General features: G+C 43.0%; 1 protein-coding gene across 1 annotated transcript in view; it reads right to left on the bottom strand.

Moving 5' to 3' along the window:
- Positions 1-20146, bottom strand: part of LOC127567523 (putative pre-mRNA-splicing factor ATP-dependent RNA helicase DHX32) — a 93517-nt gene that overhangs the window by 9025 nt on the left and 64346 nt on the right. The window contains exons 6-10 of the mRNA XM_052010519.1: positions 17069-17168; positions 10204-10359; positions 9020-9211; positions 3622-3747; positions 1936-2126 (exon numbers count right to left, since the gene is read on the bottom strand). Of these exons, the coding sequence (XP_051866479.1) occupies positions 1936-2126; positions 3622-3747; positions 9020-9211; positions 10204-10359; positions 17069-17168 (765 nt within the window). The remainder of the gene's footprint in view (positions 1-1935; positions 2127-3621; positions 3748-9019; positions 9212-10203; positions 10360-17068; positions 17169-20146) is intronic.

The raw sequence follows: 20146 nt of genomic DNA, 5'->3' as shown, positions 1-20146 counted from the left end.
TTTTTACTGTGGCAGCACAGAGCATTACAAACATGAAACAACTTGTACAATCAATTTTAATCTGTACCATCTAAGCATGAAGTTAATTCGCAGAATTTCCTGTCAAGGAAAAGCTTCATCAGGTTTTGGGAAGCTTATTGGCTTTTGCAGCTGAACTCAGAGATGACAAAAACTGAAAAGAGCAGCTGCTCACTCCTTACTTTTCTTGGAGTATTTGGCCAAAGTATTTCACTCACTGATGATAGCCAGCTTTGGGAACATTTTCAAGATTTTCACTTTTTTTTTAAAACCATTGTTCAATAATAACAAGTGAATCTGACAAGTTCAATTACAATTTAATTACTAGGACGGCAAGAGACCCTTTCCCTAGGCTGGAGGGTCTTAAAACAGGGAGCATGTCCTCAAGGTAATGGACCTGCCAGTTAGAACTGAAATGAGGAGATCTTTGTAAATCATTGGAGCTCTCTATCTTAAGAGGGTTGATGCTCGGTTGCTAACTATATTCAAGAATGGTAAACTTATTTTGTACTTCCTTCAACTAAATCTCAGAGAAGATGATGCAGGTATTTCAGTATTAGATTTCTCTGCTTATTCTAATGTTTCTGACTGAACTTTGCAGCAACAAACTATCTGCTGGAGGAACACAGTGGGTCGAGCAGCATCTGTGGGAGGAAATAAATTGTTGATGTTTTGGGTCGAAACCCTGAATCAGGACTGAGGGGGGAGATGGCCAGTGTAAAGAGGAGAGGGGGAGTGGTGTCACAGGGGTCCGAGGTGATTGGTGGACTGAGGAGTGGATTTGGGAGACAGTGGCAGGTGAATGGTAGATGGAGGCAGACAAAAAGGAGGGGAAAGAAATGTATGGAGAGGCAGATGGAGCAAGTTGGAGAGGGGAGGCCAGTGTGAAGATTGGAGACAGCTGCTGGAGGGAGATAAGCAGGAACACAAAGCAATACCAGTGCTGGACTCTGATAAGGAGGGGAGGGGAGGGGAGGGGAGGGGAGGGGAGGGGAGGGGAGGGGAGGGGAGGGGAGGGGAGGGTGTGTGTCTGTGTGTGTGTGTGTGTGTGTGTGTGTGTGTGTGTGTGTGTGTGTGTGTGTGTGTGTGTGTGGTCCCAGATGGAATATGAGGTGTTGTTCCTCCACTTTGCATCGGCCTCTTACCCTGGCAGTATAGAAAGCCAAGGATGAACAGCCTGGGAATGGGAAGGGGAATTGAAATGGCATGCAACTGGGAGATTGCGATGGCCATTGCAGACCAAGCATAGACGTTTTGTAAAACAGTCGCCCAGTCTGTGCTTGGTCTCGTCGATGTAGAGGAAGCCACATTGGGAGAACCGAACCCAGTAGATGAGGTTGGAGGAGGTGCATGTGAACCTCTGCTTCACCTGGAAGCGCTGTTTAGTTCCCTGGATTGTGGTGAGGGAGGAGTTATAAGGGCAAGTGTTGCACTTCTTACAACTGCAGGGAAATGCCAGGAGTCAGGGAGGGGTGGGTGGGGAGGGCTGAGCAGACCAAGGAGTCATGTAGGGAGTGGTCCCTGCATGAAAAGGGGTAGGGAGGAGAGAATTTTGCAGCCTTTTTACAAACTGCAGTGGTGCTTTCTACAGCTGCAGACTATCTGCTTGGCTACATAAAGAACACTTTACACAGACAGCCGGGTCTTTTGGTCATGCTCAACAATTTTCCATTGATAAGGTGAAGTCAACTGGCAGAGAAACATATCAAGGAATAATTCTAGATCAGTATTAAATGCTCTTTGGCAGCAACACAACACCGGTATCTACATATCAAGATCACAGGTAGAAATATTATTGGTGCAGTACACAACATATGACCTCATTCAAAGAAGTTATGGCATGTACCATTGTACACAGCTCATTAAATGTCTTCTGTTAACATCATGGGAGGAACTGAGTACAACCTGGTCACGCACCTTTAGGAAGTAACCTGAGATCAGAGCTCTCTTAATGTTGAGCACGTTTTCATCCATCCCGAAGTTTGGTGGCGAAATTGGCAGCTCGATTCTCTGCATCAGCTCCAAAAGTTCATAACGAATTATATCTGCCAACTTCAGAGCGGAGTAACTCAGATAATTCTTCAGGCACCATGTTTCATCTTCATTATCTGCAAGGAGATTTTACAGTGACAATCTGACGACACAATCCTCTCACTGGTAGACAAACTAAAATGCTCCATATGCAATATAGGCATTAATAAGTACGGCAAATTAAGAGCTTTTAAATCAAGAGAGAATTGTTGGGGTCATTGAACCCTTTAATCCAGAGGCAATCAATGAGGAAAATGCTGCTGGAAATAAGCAGTATATTTATAAAAAGCATATTTATTAAAGTTTTAGATTAAGGAAGGCACAAGAAGAATCACATCTGAAATGTTATTTCCCCTCCAACACCCCCACCCCCAATCTGAGCTACTTGCCCTCATTGCATCTTACTCCATTAGCCAGCCAATGAAGTCCAGCTGGTGCACATACGAGGATGGTCACATAATAAGTTAATGAAAACTCATGGAGATATATGGCGTAAGAGGCAGGCAATCCGCACACCCCAAACATGCCAGCAGGAAAAAAATATCACAAGACTAATTTCACTTCCCAGCTCTCAGTTGCACTCTTGCTGGGTACAGACATTGCTTATTTAGCTACTTTCTACATTCAGATGTTCATCTAGCAATTCTTCATTGTTCAGATCTGTTCTTCTCCCAACAATTAACAACATCAAAACAAAAAGAGATGATAGAAATATTTCAATGTACAAGAACAAGCAATAGAATTTTTGTTGTTCAAAGTTGGAGATTCTCATTTGGTTTTCCCAGAGGAGTTACAGTAATGAAGTGTGTTGCTTTTGAGATAAGTACCATTGAATTGTGGTATATTGCACAGAGTTCCCACTATTTTCTCTGTAAATTAACAGTTGCAAATTAACAGTGAAGAGCTTGACGCATGAGACTTGGCATCAGAAGCACTAAGGAATAAAACACTTTCTATTTTGGGCACCAAGAATTACTATTAGCAGGAGCAATGCTGATAAGCAGAGCAGAAGTGGAAACCGGAGAGCAAAGCAAGAGAGGAAGGAGCAACACTGTGTGTAGCAATAATGTGAACAGACGAGTGGAGTAGGAACAAGAGACAGGGAGACAAACAAGGAGATTTTCGTATTACATTTGTAATATTTACCAATGCCAATAAAAATCTCACTCAAGAAAGATCAGCTTTTCTTTTCCCTCCACAGCTATCACTATGCTTCCTTTCAGATATCTGGGATCCACAGATTTTACTGAATTAGTGTGCCTTCACTCATGTACACTTAGCGATGTACAAGAACATAACCCAGATGATGGAATGGCAATACACTTGCAAGTCAGGAAGGTGTTCCCTTCTACTCAAGCATGAATGGGTGACAGTCCAGAATCACCATGGATGAAGATCGGCACATTGGTAGTAACTTAAATATGAAGACATCCTAAACATTTCAGAAGTGAAAAAAATAGCCGTAAAATTAGGCAACGTACCATTAGGCACAATTGTAATAGTTTATAAGTGTTGGAAAGAGGGAAAACAATTACTATTTGATAAATTTACAATTGCTTAATTTGCACTTACGCTGTTTGAAGGCATTATAGACATTGATGAGCGTAAAATGATCACCCTCAGGATGCAGAAGAACCCTTCTGCGAATCGCTGCAGATTCCTCCAAATGCTTCGGTGGCACAACAAAACATGGTGATGCTAAAGAGAAATAATTCAGGTCATAAGTGTTTTTGAGATGTCTACATTGGCTTTCACAATCTCGGATCATCATAAATGCTTCACAGATAATTTGAAGTGCAGGAATTTTGTAATATAGGAAAACATGACCGCCAATTTGGCACAGCCAACTCTGACAGATATGAGATATTGACCATGTTTTTTTGGATTTTGATTGGATGATAGACTGGCCAGGGTGCCGGTGATGATAGAGACACAAGAGACTACAGATGCTGGAATCTGGAAGAACTCAAGTGGGTCAAGCAGCATCAGTGCGAGGAAAGGAATTATCGACGTCACAGTGATTTCTTCCACAGATGCTGCTCGACCAATGAGTTCCTCCACCAGATTGTTTGCTACTGGGGCTGATTCCCTTGCTCTTCAAACTAATGCTGTTCCATCCATTTAACATCTCATCTGAAAGACAGCATCTCCCTCAGTCGTGTAGTGTGGTATCAGCACAGACTTTTGCTTGATCATTATAGATGACAGCCCAGGAAACACTGTTAATAGTCGGCTGGGTGCCATAACAATCCAGATGAAGGGTCTCGACCCGAAATGTTGACTGTCCATTTCCATCCACAAATGCTGCCTGACCCGCTGAGTTCCTCCAGCAGTTTGCTTTTAGCCAATAATAACTCTGCTTTGTAGTTTTAAGAAAGTGTGGCTAGTTACATGTCAAAAAAGGCTTAGCAAGCAATCCAGGCTTTTCTTTAAGAAGCAGGAAAACCGACTGGAGACATTCAAAACAGGCAAGTGTATGTGATCGAAGCTAAAAATGAGACAGCAACAGTTGTAGAAAGATTGTAGAGGGATTGCATGCAAGTGCAATATTCTGACTGGGAAACAAATGACCACCGGAAGTTTGCTGCATTCTGTGCTGTAGTTCAGGAGTCCTTCCCCACCTACAAGGTCGGGGCAGCAGGCAATGGTACACCACCACCTTAATGTTCTCCTCCACTAAGTGGAATCAGGAACTGGACCTATCTACATTCTTCATCATTGACAAATTGGTAAATTGGTTTATTATTGTCACATGTACCAAGGTACAGTGAAAAACTTTGGTTTCCATGATCACTTCACCACATCTGTACATCGAGGTAGTACAAGGTAAACCAATAACAGAATGCAGAACGAAGTGTTACAGTTACAGAGAAAGTGCAGTGCAGGCAGACAATAAGGTGCAAGGCGACGACGAGGTAGATTGCGAGGTCAAGAGTCCATCTTATCGTACAAGAGGCTGTTGATTCGGCTTATAAGAGCGGGATAGAAGCTGACCTTGAGCCTGATGGTATGTGCTTTCAGGGTTTTGTATCTTCTGCCCAATGAGAAGAGAGAATGTCCGGGGTGGATGGGGTCTTTGATTATGTTGGCCGTTTTACCGAGGCAGCGAGAAGTGTGGACAGAGTCCACGGAGGGGAAGCTGGTTTCTGCGATGTGCAGAGGTGCGTCTACAACTCTCCGCAGTTGGGTAGACTCTATATCCTGGATCACTATACCAAGTAATACTGCAAGATGACCTTAACCAAATGGCTACAGTAGCTCAGGAAGCTCTATGATGCTGCATGCGGGCCAAATGATGGCAAATGGGGATCTTGGTCGGAATGGACCAGTTGGGCCGAAGGGTGAAGAAGTTTCTTCTGGTCTAGATTCTAAATGGCATACCCATCATCCTGTTTCCGCACTGTATGACTTGGTGACTCTTAAGTGGAACTACCAACTGCTTCAGGAGCAACTAGACAGTGGCAGTGAATGTTGGCCCAACAAAATCACAGACTGGTTACAGCAGGGATGGAGACCCATGTAAGAGCAATCCTACTGGTCCCCCTCCCCATTGTCTTGTAACCTTCTTACCGATGACAAAAGTCTAAAACTGCAGGTGCTCGAAACCTAGAAAACAGAAAACGTTTGGAATCACTCTGCAGGTCAGGCAGCATCTGCGGGAAGAGAAGCAGAGTTCATGTTTCAGGTCAGTTGGGCCTACATTCACTGAAGTATAGAAGAATGAGAGGGAATCTCATAGCAATTAATAAAATATCAACAGGATTAGACAGACTAGATACAGGAAGGAAGTTCCCAATGGCTGGAGTCTGTAACCAAGGACCACAGCAGCCTCAGGATGATGGGCATACCATTTAGAACATAGAACATAGAAAACATAGAACATAGAAACACAGCCATAGAAAGGGTCCAGAGGAGATTTACAAGGACGCTGCCTGGACTGCAGAGCATGCCTTATGAAAGCAGGTTGAGGGAACTCGGCCTTTTCTCCTTGGAGCGACGGAGGATGAGGGGGGATCTGATAGAGGTATATAAGATGATGAGAGGCATTGATCAGGTAGATAGTCCGAGGCTTTTTCCTAGGGCTGAAATGATGGCCACAAGAGGACGTAGGTTTAAGGTGCTGGGGAGTAGCTATAGGGGAGATGTCAGGGGTAAGTTTTTTACTCAGAGAGTGGTGAGTGTGTGGAATGGGCTACCGGCAACGGTGGTGGAGGCGGATACGATAAGGTCTTTTAAGAGACTGTTGGATAGGTACATGGAGCTGAGAAAAACAGAGAGTTATGGGTAAGCCTAGTAATTTCTAAGGTAGGGACATGTTCAGCACAGCTTTGTGGGCCGAAGGGCCTGAATTGTGCTGTAGGTTTTCTATGTTCGATGTGCTGTTCTTGTATTCCTTTTAAGGAGGGACTAAGCATCCTGAGGCTAGGATGTCTTGAGCTTAGAAGAATGAGAGATGACGTACTGAACATTGTATACTGCCCATTGTACTTATCTATACTAGTCTCATTTACCTGTACTTGTTCCACAGCCTTGGTGATTCAACTGCTTGTCTATTTGCTTTCACCTCCTGGTACCCATCTTCCATATTCTTAAGTGTGAATGGGCCTTCTGTTTCAATCAATGGATGGATCCCTAGTCCTACCTCAGCAATGGAACACTACAGACCACCTCTTGCACTACCATGGACTTGGACAGTGACAGAAATACTTAGAACCAGGGGACAAAGCACCTTAGTCATTAAAAAATTATGTGGGGCTAGCATCGGTTACACATAGGGCTTGATACCTAGGTTGGGGAAGAACTTCTTGGTCACAACCCATTTGGAATTTCTGGGCTTATTTTATTCTATATTGTAAAAACACTCTGCAACTGGCAGCAGAGGTTTCCCACGTTAACTTTTGCTTCCTGTAGAAAGGAGAAACAGCGAGGAGGAAAGGTTTCCCAAGAAGTTCAGTGTTCATAATCTCCCCTCCACGTCTCATTGGATATTAAATATGAAACTCAAACAATGCTGTTTCTTCAGTCCATGAAAGATGTACACATTCATAAACACGAAGCAGTTAACTTTTTCAATTTTCTTCCCAATTTAGAGCATGTTTTGGTTCCCTACTACATCAATGCACTCTGTACTAACTCAAAGTAACTGCAATGTGTAATGCATTGACCTGTATGATTGGTTTGTAAGACAAGCTTTTCACTGTACCTCAGTATAAGTGACAATAATAAATCAATACCAATACCAAATTGCATTGAACTTAAAATACTTGTCCTCAAGTTGTTCCTGGCCTCAGGCCAATCTCTGTCCAAATTTACAACTTTCACCTTTTCATTCTTGTTCATCACCTCCTACTATACATCTTCATTCCCAGATCCAGTTGCCAAGGCCCTATTCTACACAAGTCCATTCTGTCTCCTTCAGTGCTTCTCTTCACTGGTTATCAAAGTCAAGAAACATTTCAAAGGGGAAAGATGAGAGCTGGAGGAGAAAACACTTCAAATACTCAGATAAATTTGCAGTGCCATAGAGTTCTCCAGCACAGCAACAGGTCCTTTGGCCCAACTGGTCCATGCCGACCAAGATGCCTGATCCAAACTAGTCCCATTTGCCCACGTTTGGCCCATAACCTTCTAAACTTTTCCTGTCCATGTGGCTGTCCAACTGTTTTTCAAAAGTTGTTATTGTACCTGCCTCAACCACTTCCACATGGATACCACCTTTTGTGTTGCCCCTCAAGTTCCTATTCCAGTGGTCAGTCTTATGCACAGAGAGAAAGTGATAGAGGGAGAGAGAGAGAGAGTGATGGAGGGAGGGAGAGAGTGTGATGGAGGGAGGGAGGGAGAGAGGGAGAGAGTGTGATGGAGGGAGGGAGAGAGGGAATGTGATGGAGGGAGGGAGAGTGTGATGGAGGGAGGGAGAGAGGGAGAGAGTGTGATGGAGGGAGGGAGAGAGGGAGAGAATGTGATGGAGGGAGGGAGAGTGTGATGGAGGGAGGGAGAGAATGTGATGGAGGTAGGGAGAGAGGGAGAGAATGTGATGGAGGGAGGGAGAGTGTGATGGAGGGAGGGAGGGAGAGAGGGAGAGAATGTGATGGAGGGAGGGAGAGAGTGTGATGGAGGGAGGGAGGGAGGGAGAGAGTGTGATGGAGGGAAGGAGAGTGTGATGGAGGGAGGGAGAGTGTGATGGAGGGAGGGAGAGGGAGAGAGTGTGATGGAGGGAGGGAGAGAGGGAGAGAATGTGATGGAGGGAGGGAGAGTGTGATGGAGGGAGGGAGGCAGAGAGGGAGAGAATGTGATGGAGGGAGGGAGAGAGTGTGATGGAGGGAGGGAGGGAGAGAGGGAGAGAGTGTGATGGAGGGAGGGAGAGTGTGATGGAGGGAGGGAGAGTGTGATGGAGGGAGGGAGAGAGGGAGAGAGTGTGATGGAGGGAGGGAGAGTGTGATGGAGGGAGTCGGGAGAGGGAACAGGGACAACGCTTAGGAATGTAGATTTATTCTAAATGTGTCCATTACTTTAGAGGTAAATGGTTTTAAGGGTCACAAGGTTGAACGAGTTGATAGCAAGTATACACGGTTGGTGTAAGAATGGTGGATGTGAGAACTGATAGAATGGCTTTGGTAGGGAAAATTGTGCTTTCACGATTTCATTCCCTCACTTCCCCCTCTCTTTCGTTCTTTCTTTCCAAACAATATTTAGAGTAAAAACTTGCATCTGCTGACATTCTGAAATAAGAACAAAATGCTGTTTCTTACATTCTCCATCATAAGAACACAATATTCTCTTTAGAGCCCCATTTTAAAACAAAGCTTCAGTATAAATTTAACTAGATGTATACTCCACCCACCCTGAAAAAAACCATTCCCCGAGAGAGATTTTTTACAGAAATTACCACCAGGTAAAAGATGGGGTAAAATTGGAGAAAGGCAGAGCAATAAGTAATATTTTCCTTATGTTATAAACTAATGATTCTCACCTATTACCATTGCAGCTATTGTTAACATCTCATTCACACAGTCAAATTCACAAGATGCAAGAAGAGCTTTGGCAAGCTGGGGATCCAGGGGGAATTCAGACATAATAATTCCAACTTCTGACAAGTTCCCGTCATCATCCAGAGCAGCTAAATAATCCAGGTCCTCCAGCGCCTGCATCAGTGCCTCTGGGGCTGGGGAAGGAAAGGCAGAAATTACACATCGGTGTCTTTTGTATTAGTACAGCTGCTCGGTGGTAATTACCTCCAGAAGGGGATCAAAAAACCCGATTCTGGTGGCTATAAAACTGTACCTGCACAAGGCAATCATATACATTAGTCTTCTCCCAGACTGAATACACAGTGCAGCCATCCAGCTCAAATGACCCCAATTTTTTACCATAATTTCTAAGAGAACTAAAGGGAAGACCAAAAAGAGTTAATTTCTATCCCTGATGATTGAAACTTTCTCATCCTTCTTCAAGCAATCTGAATTGAAAACAAAATATAGAACGGAACTATACAGCCCAGGAACAGGCCCTTCTGCCCATGATGCCTGACCCGACCACGATGCCAAATTAAACTAATCCCATCTGTCTGCACATGGTCTATATCTGTCCATTTCCTGCCCATTCATGTGCCTGTCTAAATGCCTCTTAAACGGTGCTGTTGGATCTGCTTCCAGCACCTCCCCTGGCAGCACACTCCAGGTACCTACCACTCTGTGTAAAAAAACATTTGCCTTGTAAATGTCCTTTATATTTTCCCCCTCACATCTTAAAGCTATGCCCTCTAGTATCTGACATCTCCTGCCTGGTAAAAAGACTCTGACTATCTATGCCTCTCATAATTTTATATACTTCTTCAGGTCACCCCTCAGCCTCCGACACTGCAGGGAAAACAAGCCAAGTTTGTCCAAACTCTCCTTATTGCTAGTACTCTCTAATCCTGGCAACAACCTGGTGAATCTCTTCTGCACCCTCTCCAAAGCCTCCACATCCTTCCTGTAATGCAGTGACCAGAACTTCTACAATACAACTACAGAAGGCCAAATCAGCCTTAAGGTAACCAGTTAGTCTCATTTCGTTGCAAGTTTCCAGAGCCCATTTTAAAGCAACAATAGAGTCTGTCTACATCAAGTCAAGGTGTTTTCCAACCTGCACATAAAATTGGCATGTTTCCCTCACCTGGTCTGTCCAGGAAGTCACACTGTCCCATGTCCGCAATATCTAGCCTCTTCAGCAGAAGCACCAGGTGACTTAGGTTTGTTTCAGACACTCGAGGTGGTGGAACCTCCACCATTGCATTGTGGAATGCTTCTGAGTACAAGCGGAAGCACTTCCCTGGAAAAAGAAAGCACAATTCAAAAGTCAGCAATTAAAAGGAAAAAAAAAAGCAGATGCTGGAACTCTGAAATAAAAACAGAATGCTGGAAATAGCTCCAATAACAAATCATGGTCTTTAAAGCCCAATTTTTTCTCCGTCTCCTTCTCCCACCAACAAACACGTTTCTTCATTGCACTGCAAAAACATTAGCAGCATCAGATGAGTGGAAGAAAAACACGATGATGCTGCAGGAACTCAGCAGGCTGCGCAGCATCCGTGGAGAAAAGCAGGCGGTCAACGTTTCGGGTCAGGACCCTTCCTCAGGACTGAAGATAGGAAAAGGGGAAGCAGAATATATAGGAGGGAAAAGCAGAGCAGTGATAGGTGGACAAAAGAGGGGAGGCAGGGTGGGCACAAGGTGGTGATAGGTAGATGCAGGTAAGAGATAGTTATAGGCAGGTGTGGGGGAGGAGGGGAGAGCAGATCCACCGGGGGATGGGTCATAGGTAAGGAGAGAACACCTGCGCTCTGTCCGTAACTGCGATCTGCATCTCCCCGTTGCCAGTTACTTCAACTCCTCCTCCCAAACTATCACAGATATGTCAGTCCTCAGCCTCCTCCATTGCCAGGAGAATTCCAAGCACAAACTGGAGGAACAGCACCTCATTTTCCACCTCAGAACCTTGCAGCCTAACGGCATGAACATTGAATTCTCCCACCTTAAGTAATCCCCACACTCCTTCACCACCCACACCCCTGCCACCATGCCTCTTTTTTTCCCTTTCCTAGCATCTGTCTCATTTCACTACCTCACTTTTTTTCCTTCTCTCCTTACCTATCACCCATCCCCCTGGTGGATCTGCTCTCCATCTTGTCAAACTATCCTTCAAAGGTTTCCTCCTAAATCAGTTACTTGTTCCCAAGCAGTTGCCTCATTGTTCTCTTCATCATCACTTTTAATTCCTTACCAATTTACAATAGAACTTCAGGCATTGTAGTTCATTGTTCATTGGCTTTTTTGAATGCTGCTTTGCACTGGGTAGCAGTTTAACATTGCAAATTATCTTTCTCGTTCTGTGCAACTAATTTAACATCATTTATGTAGCTTATGAGTTTTACATCTCGGAGTGCATATCCACAAATCATTACACGCAGAATTGGTGGATGAATGCTGTTTTAAAAAAAAATGGGATTCTTACCTTTATTATTCGAGGCAAGAGCAGGGAGGTTATGGTGGAACTAAATACAACTCACAGTTTGAGTATTGCATGAAGGTCTGGTCACCACATTGCAAGAAAGATGAGATTGCAGTGGAGAGGGTGCAGAGTAACTGGTAATTGGTTTATTATTGTCACATGTATGGAGGTACAGTGAAAAAACTTTGTTTTGCATGCCATCCAGACAGATTATTTCATCATGTCAGTACATTGAGGTAGTACATGGGAAAAGCAATAATAGAATGCAGAATATTACAGCTACGGAGAAAGTGCAGTGCAAGCATACAATAAGGTGCAAGGGTATGAAGAGGTAGATTGTGGTCAAGAGTCCATCTTATTTTACAAGAGGTCCGTTCAATAGTCTTATAACAGCGGGATAGAAGCTGTCCTTGAGCCTGGTGGTATGAGCTTTCAGGCTTTTGTATCTTGTTGCCAGGTCTGGAAAAGTTTGGCTGTGAGGAAGGATTGTAAAATCTGGTTTGGTTTTCTCTGGAACGGAGGAGGCTGAGGAGGGATTTAATTCAGGTGTAAAAAATTGAGGGAACCGGATAGAGTAATTAGGAAACACCTACTTCCCTAAGCAGTGGGGTCAAACTCCAGGAGACAGACTTAAAGCAATAGGCATAGAAAGATTAGAGGAGAAATAAGAAAAAGATTTTTCACCCAAGTGATGATGGGATCTGAACGCTTTTATGAGTGGCAGAGGCAAAAACCTTCATCAGATTTTAAAAACTACTTGGGTATGTAAGTGATGATCTGTGATAGACAGGGCTGTGGAACAAGTGCTGGAATCCAGGACTAGGTATGTAGCTTCCATTCACTTCTCTCAATCAGCACAGATACAATGGGCCAGATCCCCTTCCTTATGTACAGAAATTTTCTGTGATTTTATCTCCCTGCAGTGTAGTGGCCAAACTGTGCATGGTATTCTGACTGTGGCCCAAGTAGTGTTTTGCACAGTTCTAGCGTGACCTCTCCTGCTTTTGTATACTATGCCGCAGCAATAGGTAGCTTCATCAGAAGGTAGCTTCTCAACACTTTTTAAAAAATATATCTTTATTAGTCACATGTACATCGAAACACAGTGAAATGCATCTTCTGTGTAGTGTTCTGGGGGGCAGCCCACAAGTGTAGCCACGCTTCCGGCGCCAACATAGCATGCCCACGACTTTCTAACCCATATGTCTTTGGAACGTGGGAGGAAACCGGAACACCCGGAAGAAAAATAGGGGGCTATGTGGGAGGGAAGAGTTTGATAAATCTTAGAGCAGGATAAAATGTTGGCACAACATTGTGGGCCAAAGGGCCTGTACTGTGCTGTAGTGTTCTATGTTCTAAACCCACACAGACACGGGGAGAACGTACAAACTCTTTACAGACAGTGGCCAGAATTGAACCCGGGTTGCTGGCGCTGTAATAGCGTCACGCTAACCGCTACACTAGCGCACCTGCCTGTTCTGCTACTTCAGTATCTGTATTCGAAAATCCCTCTGTTCCTCTATGCTTCTCAATTTCCTACAATTTATAATGTATTCCCTTGGCTTGTTTCTACTCCCCAAATGAACTACCTCACATCTCTCAGAGCTGAATGCTACTTGCTGCTTTTTTCTTACAAAATGTGATGCTGCAGCCTACAATTTTTGACCATATTGTCAATAGTTAAGTCACATTGTCATTGTCAACTACAAACCAGGACTGCTCCAAGAATAATTCTCTGACGCGTATTTCTCGAGTGACTAGATTCCGCTCTAACTCCATCTCCAAGTTTGCAGATGATACCATCGTAGTGGGCTGTATCTCAAATAATGATGAGTACAGGAAGGAGATAAAGAGTCTAGTGACATGGCATCATGACAACAACCTTTCCCTCAATGACAGGAAAAGAGCTGGTCATTGACTTCAGGAAGGTGGGGAGGTGCACGTTCTCCCATTTACATCAATGATGCTGAGGTCGAGACGGTTGAGAGCTTCAAGTTCCTAGGAGTGAACATCACCAACGGCTGGTCCTGGTCCAACCACGTAGACGCCACGGCTAAGAAAGCTCACCAGCGCCTCTACTACCTTAGGAGGCTGAGGAAATTTGGCACGTCCCTTTTGACCCTCACCAATTTTTATCAATTCACCGGTGAAAGCATCCTATCCGGATGCACCATGGCTTGGTACGGCAACTGCTCTGCCTGTGACCGCAAGAAACTGCAGGGAGTTGTGGACACAGCACAGCACACCACGGAAACCAACCTCCCCTCCATGGACTCTTGTCTACACTTCTCACTGCCTCGGTGAAGCAGCCAATGTAATCAAAGACTCATCCATGCCAGATATTCTCTCTTCTCCCCTCTCCCATTGGGCAGAGGATACAAAAGCCTGAAAGCACGTACCACCAGGCTCAAGGACAGCTTCTCAACCCTCTCGACCTCAGCATCATTGATGAAAACAGGAGCGTAAGACTATTGAAAGGTTCCCTAGTACAATAAGATGGATAATCTACGTCGTTTTGACCTTGCACCTTATTGCCTGCCTACTGTCTCTCTGTAGCTGTTACACTTTATTCTGCATTCTGATATTGTTTACCTTGTACTACCTCAATGAACTGTTGTGATGAATTAATCTGCACAAACTATATGCAAAATAAGTTTTTCACTATACCTCAGTGAAAATAAACCAATTTATTAATTTCTGCATCTTCATTTTAATGTGGGTACTCCTGAAGTCAATGTGGTTTGTATTGAAATTCCAATGGCATTTCCACTTTGGCACTCCCCGACTTCAAAGGAACCTCCTTAGGAAAGATAAGAATTAGCCTCAACAGGATGTGGGGCATGCCGTCAGGCCTGCACTGAAAGTGCACCCGAGCTGTGCTGACTGTATGGTTTGGCTAGATCTCCTCAGGAAGCATAAAGAACCATTTTTACAACATGTGACTGCGGTCACAGTCAAGACAGAATGAACGCAGACTGCAGATCTCCGGCTTGGAGTCTGGCTGATGTCACTGTCATAGCCACTATTTCAGTGCAGGCGGAAAAGACTTATTGAACTCAGTTCTACAGCTGCAAACTGCAAAACTCTGGGCTGTTAGTTTATTAATATAACCCCATATCAGTGCAACTTCCTTTGCCCTTCTTCCCTTTTCCATTTCCAGTTGAGTGCTGTCATGATTCACCACTTCCCTCACTAAATAGAGTGGCACATTTAAACTGACGAATACATATGGTAATTAACAATTACAGGATTAGTTTGTGCAATGAACAAATACTTATTTCTAAATAAAGAGAACTGAGTTGGGGCGACAAAAAAAATGAAGAAGTTAATAAAATTACTGAATTAATGAATCACAGGTAAATTTTTCTACGAGTAAGATTGCCATTGAACTTCTCCCAATATTCCAGGTATCTCAGTGTATGACTGGAGTCAAACCACAATCGACTCAAAGCTGTACAGCACAGAAACAGGCCCTTCAGCCCACCAACCTTTTTGCCTATCTGCACAAATCCCATATCCCCTCACTACGTATGTATCCTTCTATACCTGGCCTATTTAATTGCCTGTCTGAATGTCCCTTAAGAATAGTGACTGTATCCAATTCCACCTCCTCCTCTGGTAGTACGTTCCAGATATCAATTACCCTCACTGTAAAAAAAACATTTTCTCAAATCCCCTTTAAAGTTCATCACCTCATCTTAAACCTATGCCCTCTTGTTTTTGATACACCTACCAAGCGAAAAAAAGAATCTGACTATCTACTCGACCTACGAGTCTTATAATTTTATATACCTCTATCAGTTATCCCCTCAGCCTCCATCGCTCCAGGGAAAACAAGCCCAGTCGAGCTAATCTCTCCCCAGAACTAAAGTCCTCCAAACCAGGCAACATCATGGTGAACCTCCTCTGCACTCTCTTCAGCATAACCACAAAAGACAAAAAGAGACTGCAGATGCTGGAATCGGAAACAAAAAATCAAAACGATGGAAGAACACATCCTTCATGTGGTGTGGCGACCAGAACCGCACACAATATTCCAGGTACGGTCTCACCAATGTCCTATTCGGTTGTAACATGACGTCCCAACTCTTGCACTCAGTGACGAGTGCAGACTGATGAAGGCAAGCATGCCATTCTTCTCCAATTTGTCGACCTATCACTGAACTCACCATCTTCCACTGCCCTCTCCTTGGCGAACACAGAGAAGTATGCATTGTCCACATCACCTGGCTCCACATATACATTTCTCCTTTGGTCCCCAAGTGGCTATCCTCTTGCTCCTGATATACTCATGGCATGTCTTGTGATTCTCCTTAATTTTACTTACCAAAGATACTTAAAGCAGATGAACTTTTAATATAAATAGCATTTTAAAAAGAACTCAGGATTTTTCATTGCTGAAAATTTGAAACTAATCATGATTGTTAAAACTACTTCATTTGTGGCAAAATGATAATCAGTGGTTTTTGCAGACTTCAAATTTATTTTAAAATGATTTCATTTATGTTCAAATCCCACCGCATTGAATAATCATGCGCTAGAATGTCTGGTAACATTGTCAAATATAGATTTCTATATCTAAAACCAGGACACCTGCACCCAAGAAATCTTGTATTTACCAATTTTATATTCTTGTAGTAGTCAGTCAAAGTACCAGAATTTTCAAAAAGTTAAGCTAAAAATTTTTTTAAGGATAGGACCTTCGTGCCTGGGAATCTTTCCCTAGCCGATAGTAGTAAACGTTTACTGCACATATGTAGATGTGTCAATTCTAAAGTAATAGAATGAATTTCAGGAGACAGAATACAAAGTGTTATCATTACATATAGCTATTCAGCGCCACTGACTGGGGATGCATTTCCAGGCAGAAGTGCTTACATGTTATTACCATGTGGTTGATGGAAAGTGGTTTGGTCATGTTTTGGTGCGTTCTGCAGTATATAAGTAGCTTGGTTTTCCTTGTTCTGGTGACAGTAAATCGCACTGTTGCTAGAGTCAGTGGCTTTGATTCTGGCCAATATTTTGAGACAGATTGTGATTAAAATGATATATTGTTGTTTGATTGCATCAGGTGAAAAGTTAAATATCAAGTCTGACATGTGCTTTCTGAATGCAAAGGACCTGCAGTGGATATGAAACTATGCACCAGAGAATTCAAAACATAATTGGAGCACATTTCAGTGCTTCTAATTTTTGCACAGTAGGATGTTAGGCTACCTTTTAGATACCCAATCAACTTACAGGAGTTAATTATTTGCAGTGAAACAGAGTCACTCACATCAATAAACAACTACAATTGTGAATGATGTGATTCCATACACAATCAAACAAGGTTTGAGTAGTTTGTCACAATCTTCCCAAAACAAAATACATTAAGCACTTTTATCTTAAAATATAAATTTCACAGTCATGAATCTGTCTAACATTTTCATTGGTTGCTTAATTCACTTGTACAAACAATGCAAACTACAGAAAGCTCATGCATTAACTGGGCTGATCTCTGGCATTTTACTTCTGCGTACATTCTTACCTGGGCAGGTGTGACCTAATCTCTGCCACCTCAGTTCAGCCTGGCTCTTGCTAATGGGTTGAATTACCTGAGAATCAGCCCGAATGCGAGGATTATATACCTGAGAGGAAAGCACACATATTTGTAGTAGACACAAAACATTCGACCTTTCCCTCAAGACCTTATGTGGACAATTTTCAATAGAAAATAGACAGGTCCAGTTTTCCAGCTCATTACATACAGGCAATTCCCACATTACAGACATTCAGGTTACAGAAGTTCACCCGAACAAATTTCACAGAACACCACCCAAAAATTTGAGATACAGAGTAAAACTTGGTCTTACAGAATTTACATTGAAAAATGTAGATAAACACAAAATTAATTCTTTTTCAACTCATGTTTCTTGATGAACGCAGGGACGATGTGGTTTTGTGTTACGGAAAATTGCCCTACAGATCGGTTTCAAGGAATGCAACCCTCCCGTAACGTGGTGGGTTGCCTGTATTGCAGCACCGAGGGAGAGAACCAATTCAAACAAGACCAGTGGTTTATATAACAGCATGAACATTACACTTGGTGAAGATGTTTTAATACAAGGTTTCAGAGACCCCCATTTTCCTTAAGACTGAATAAATTGGGCTAGGTTTTGAACTATAAGCTAACATCTTAACTGGAATAATTCTCAACAATGTACCAACAATATGTAGGATATGTGAACTTCACATTACGTCACAAAGAGGGCAAAAGGATCACTGAATGCAAAAGATCATTAAATTAAAAAGCCCAGATGGAAAATTGAGCAGGTTTTTGGCCACCTCATTATAACTAAGGCATTGGAGCTTTGGGAACTCTGCAATGACAACAGAAAGAGATCAGGCATAGAAAATTGTTAATAAAATTTAAATAATTGAAGTAGCAAAGAACCCATTAAGTTGCGATGCAAAACCAAGATTAATTAAATGGCAAAATAATTTTTTTCAGATACAGAATGGTTAGTACAAGGCTTTTTAAAGAAGTGATTACTGAAGCTGCATTTGAGGAAGAATTAAAATCAAAACTTGAAATATGAATGAAATGAAACTTGAATGAATGAAACTTGAAATAAGTGGTTGGACACAGATAATTGAATTGCAGGGAATGATTTATTTGAACTTTAGTTATACTGATTTCCTCATCACATACTACTGCTTTCAATAACTAAATCCATGATATCGAGAGTAGCAATTTGAAGAACTGATCAACACAACTGAATCTGTGGTCAAGAACAATCTGCATGTGTATACACATCTCTCAGCTAACAAACCTCCCAGAATTTTTGCACTTGCTCGCTGGATATGATTGACACTGACAGACTTATTGTCCGATGCAGGGTTTCAACCTGAAATATTGATAATTTCTCCCCCACCCCCACAGATGCTGCTTGACCCACTGAGGTCTCTGGCAGACTGCTGCTCCAGATTCCAACATTCGCAGTCTGTGTCTCATTGTTCAATTTGATTGATTTTATAGCGTATCAGGACATTGGGACAGCGTGCGATTACAGTCAACCACATGTTACCTTACCTAATGACCATTGTTCAGAGAAAATATCCAGGTCTAGGGAAATACAGCTTCTGGAGTGGGTCCAATAGGGTGGCTTCCTCAAAGAGTTAGAGTCGGCATGGCTGCCTTCTGTATCATTGCACTTTCTTGGTCAACTTATAAACTTAATGAATTAATTTCACAATTTGCCACAGTGGATTTCTACACATTCTTAGCCTAGTACCACAAGTGCAACACTTCTTCACCTGCCTGGTCAAGAGAAGGGCTGCAAGGAGACCTCTGAATATTGGAAAAGTAGAAATGGCTGAAAACTTTGCCCCAAATCACAGGGTTAGAAACTTGGAAGGAGCATAGCTACAGTGAACAGTTCTAGAAGAATGTCCATAGAGCAGGGAGCAACTTGCATCGAAGGATGAGCATTCCGAAAATTAATGATTTGACATTGTGCAAGTGGAGCTTATTTGGAATAGCACGAGAGTTACTGAGTTTTTGATGAAATCTTCTCTATGTAGAGAAGAGTTTAGAAAGCTTTAAAGGAAAATATTAAATTAAGTAATAAAAATGCTGGCATAGACGATGGGCTGAATGGCCTCACTTGGTATTGCCACAATTCCATGAGAACAGGTATCAACTTTAATCACACTTAGTCATGGTCATATAGAGTTATACAGCATGGAAACAAGTCCATGCCAACTAAGTTGCCCACCTGACCTGGCACATATTCCTCTAAATATTTCCTATCCACCACCCTTTCCGAAGGTCTTTTAAACGGTGCAAGTGTACCCGCCTCTACCACTTCCTCTGGCAGGTTGTGCCATGTCCCCTCCACCACCTGTGTGGAAAGCTTGCCCCTTATGTCCCCTTTAAATCCTTCCCCTCTCATCTTAAACCTACGTCCTCTAGTTTTAGACCCCCTTTCTGCAGCTGTGCATGTGCAATTTGCTTTCCTTGAACTAGTAAGCTCTGTAGCTCCTCCAAGCTTCCAGCTCAATAAGGAGGGATGCAACATGAATGAAGTATAAACAGCGACACAAACCAATTGGAACCTTGTTATGGCTTTGCACCTTATTGTCTACCTGCACTGCACTTTCTCAGTAACTGTGACACTTTATTCTGTTATCGTTTTACCTTGTACTACCTCAATGCACTGTGTAATGAATTGATCTGTATGGACTGTATGCAAGACAAGTTTTTCACCGTACCTCAGTACACGTGAGAATAATAAATCAATTTACCAAATTCATTTACCAATTTAGTCAGCCATTGTTGGAGAGGGCCAGTGTTAGAGTGGGGAGCTGAGACTTTGGCTCGAGAGGCTTCGGTGTGAAGAGGTGGAGGCAGAGTAAGTGGCCCAAGTTTGGAGAGTGAGAGCAGCTCTTTAGGAAAAAAGGCTTCAAAGAGAAGGCATAGGTAAGAACAGCAACACACACAAAATGCTGGAGGAACTCAGCAGGTCAGGCAGCATCTATGGAGGGAAACAAACAGTTAACGTTTCGGGTCGAGACCCTTCATCAGGACCGGAAAGGAAGAGCGCAGAAGCCAGAATAAGAATGT

This window comes from Pristis pectinata, chromosome 2 (genome assembly GCF_009764475.1).
Source record: "Pristis pectinata isolate sPriPec2 chromosome 2, sPriPec2.1.pri, whole genome shotgun sequence".
NCBI classification, from domain to species: domain Eukaryota; kingdom Metazoa; phylum Chordata; class Chondrichthyes; order Rhinopristiformes; family Pristidae; genus Pristis; species Pristis pectinata.
Note: the sequence above shows the minus strand (reverse complement) of the source record. Positions and strands in the feature narration are given on the sequence as shown.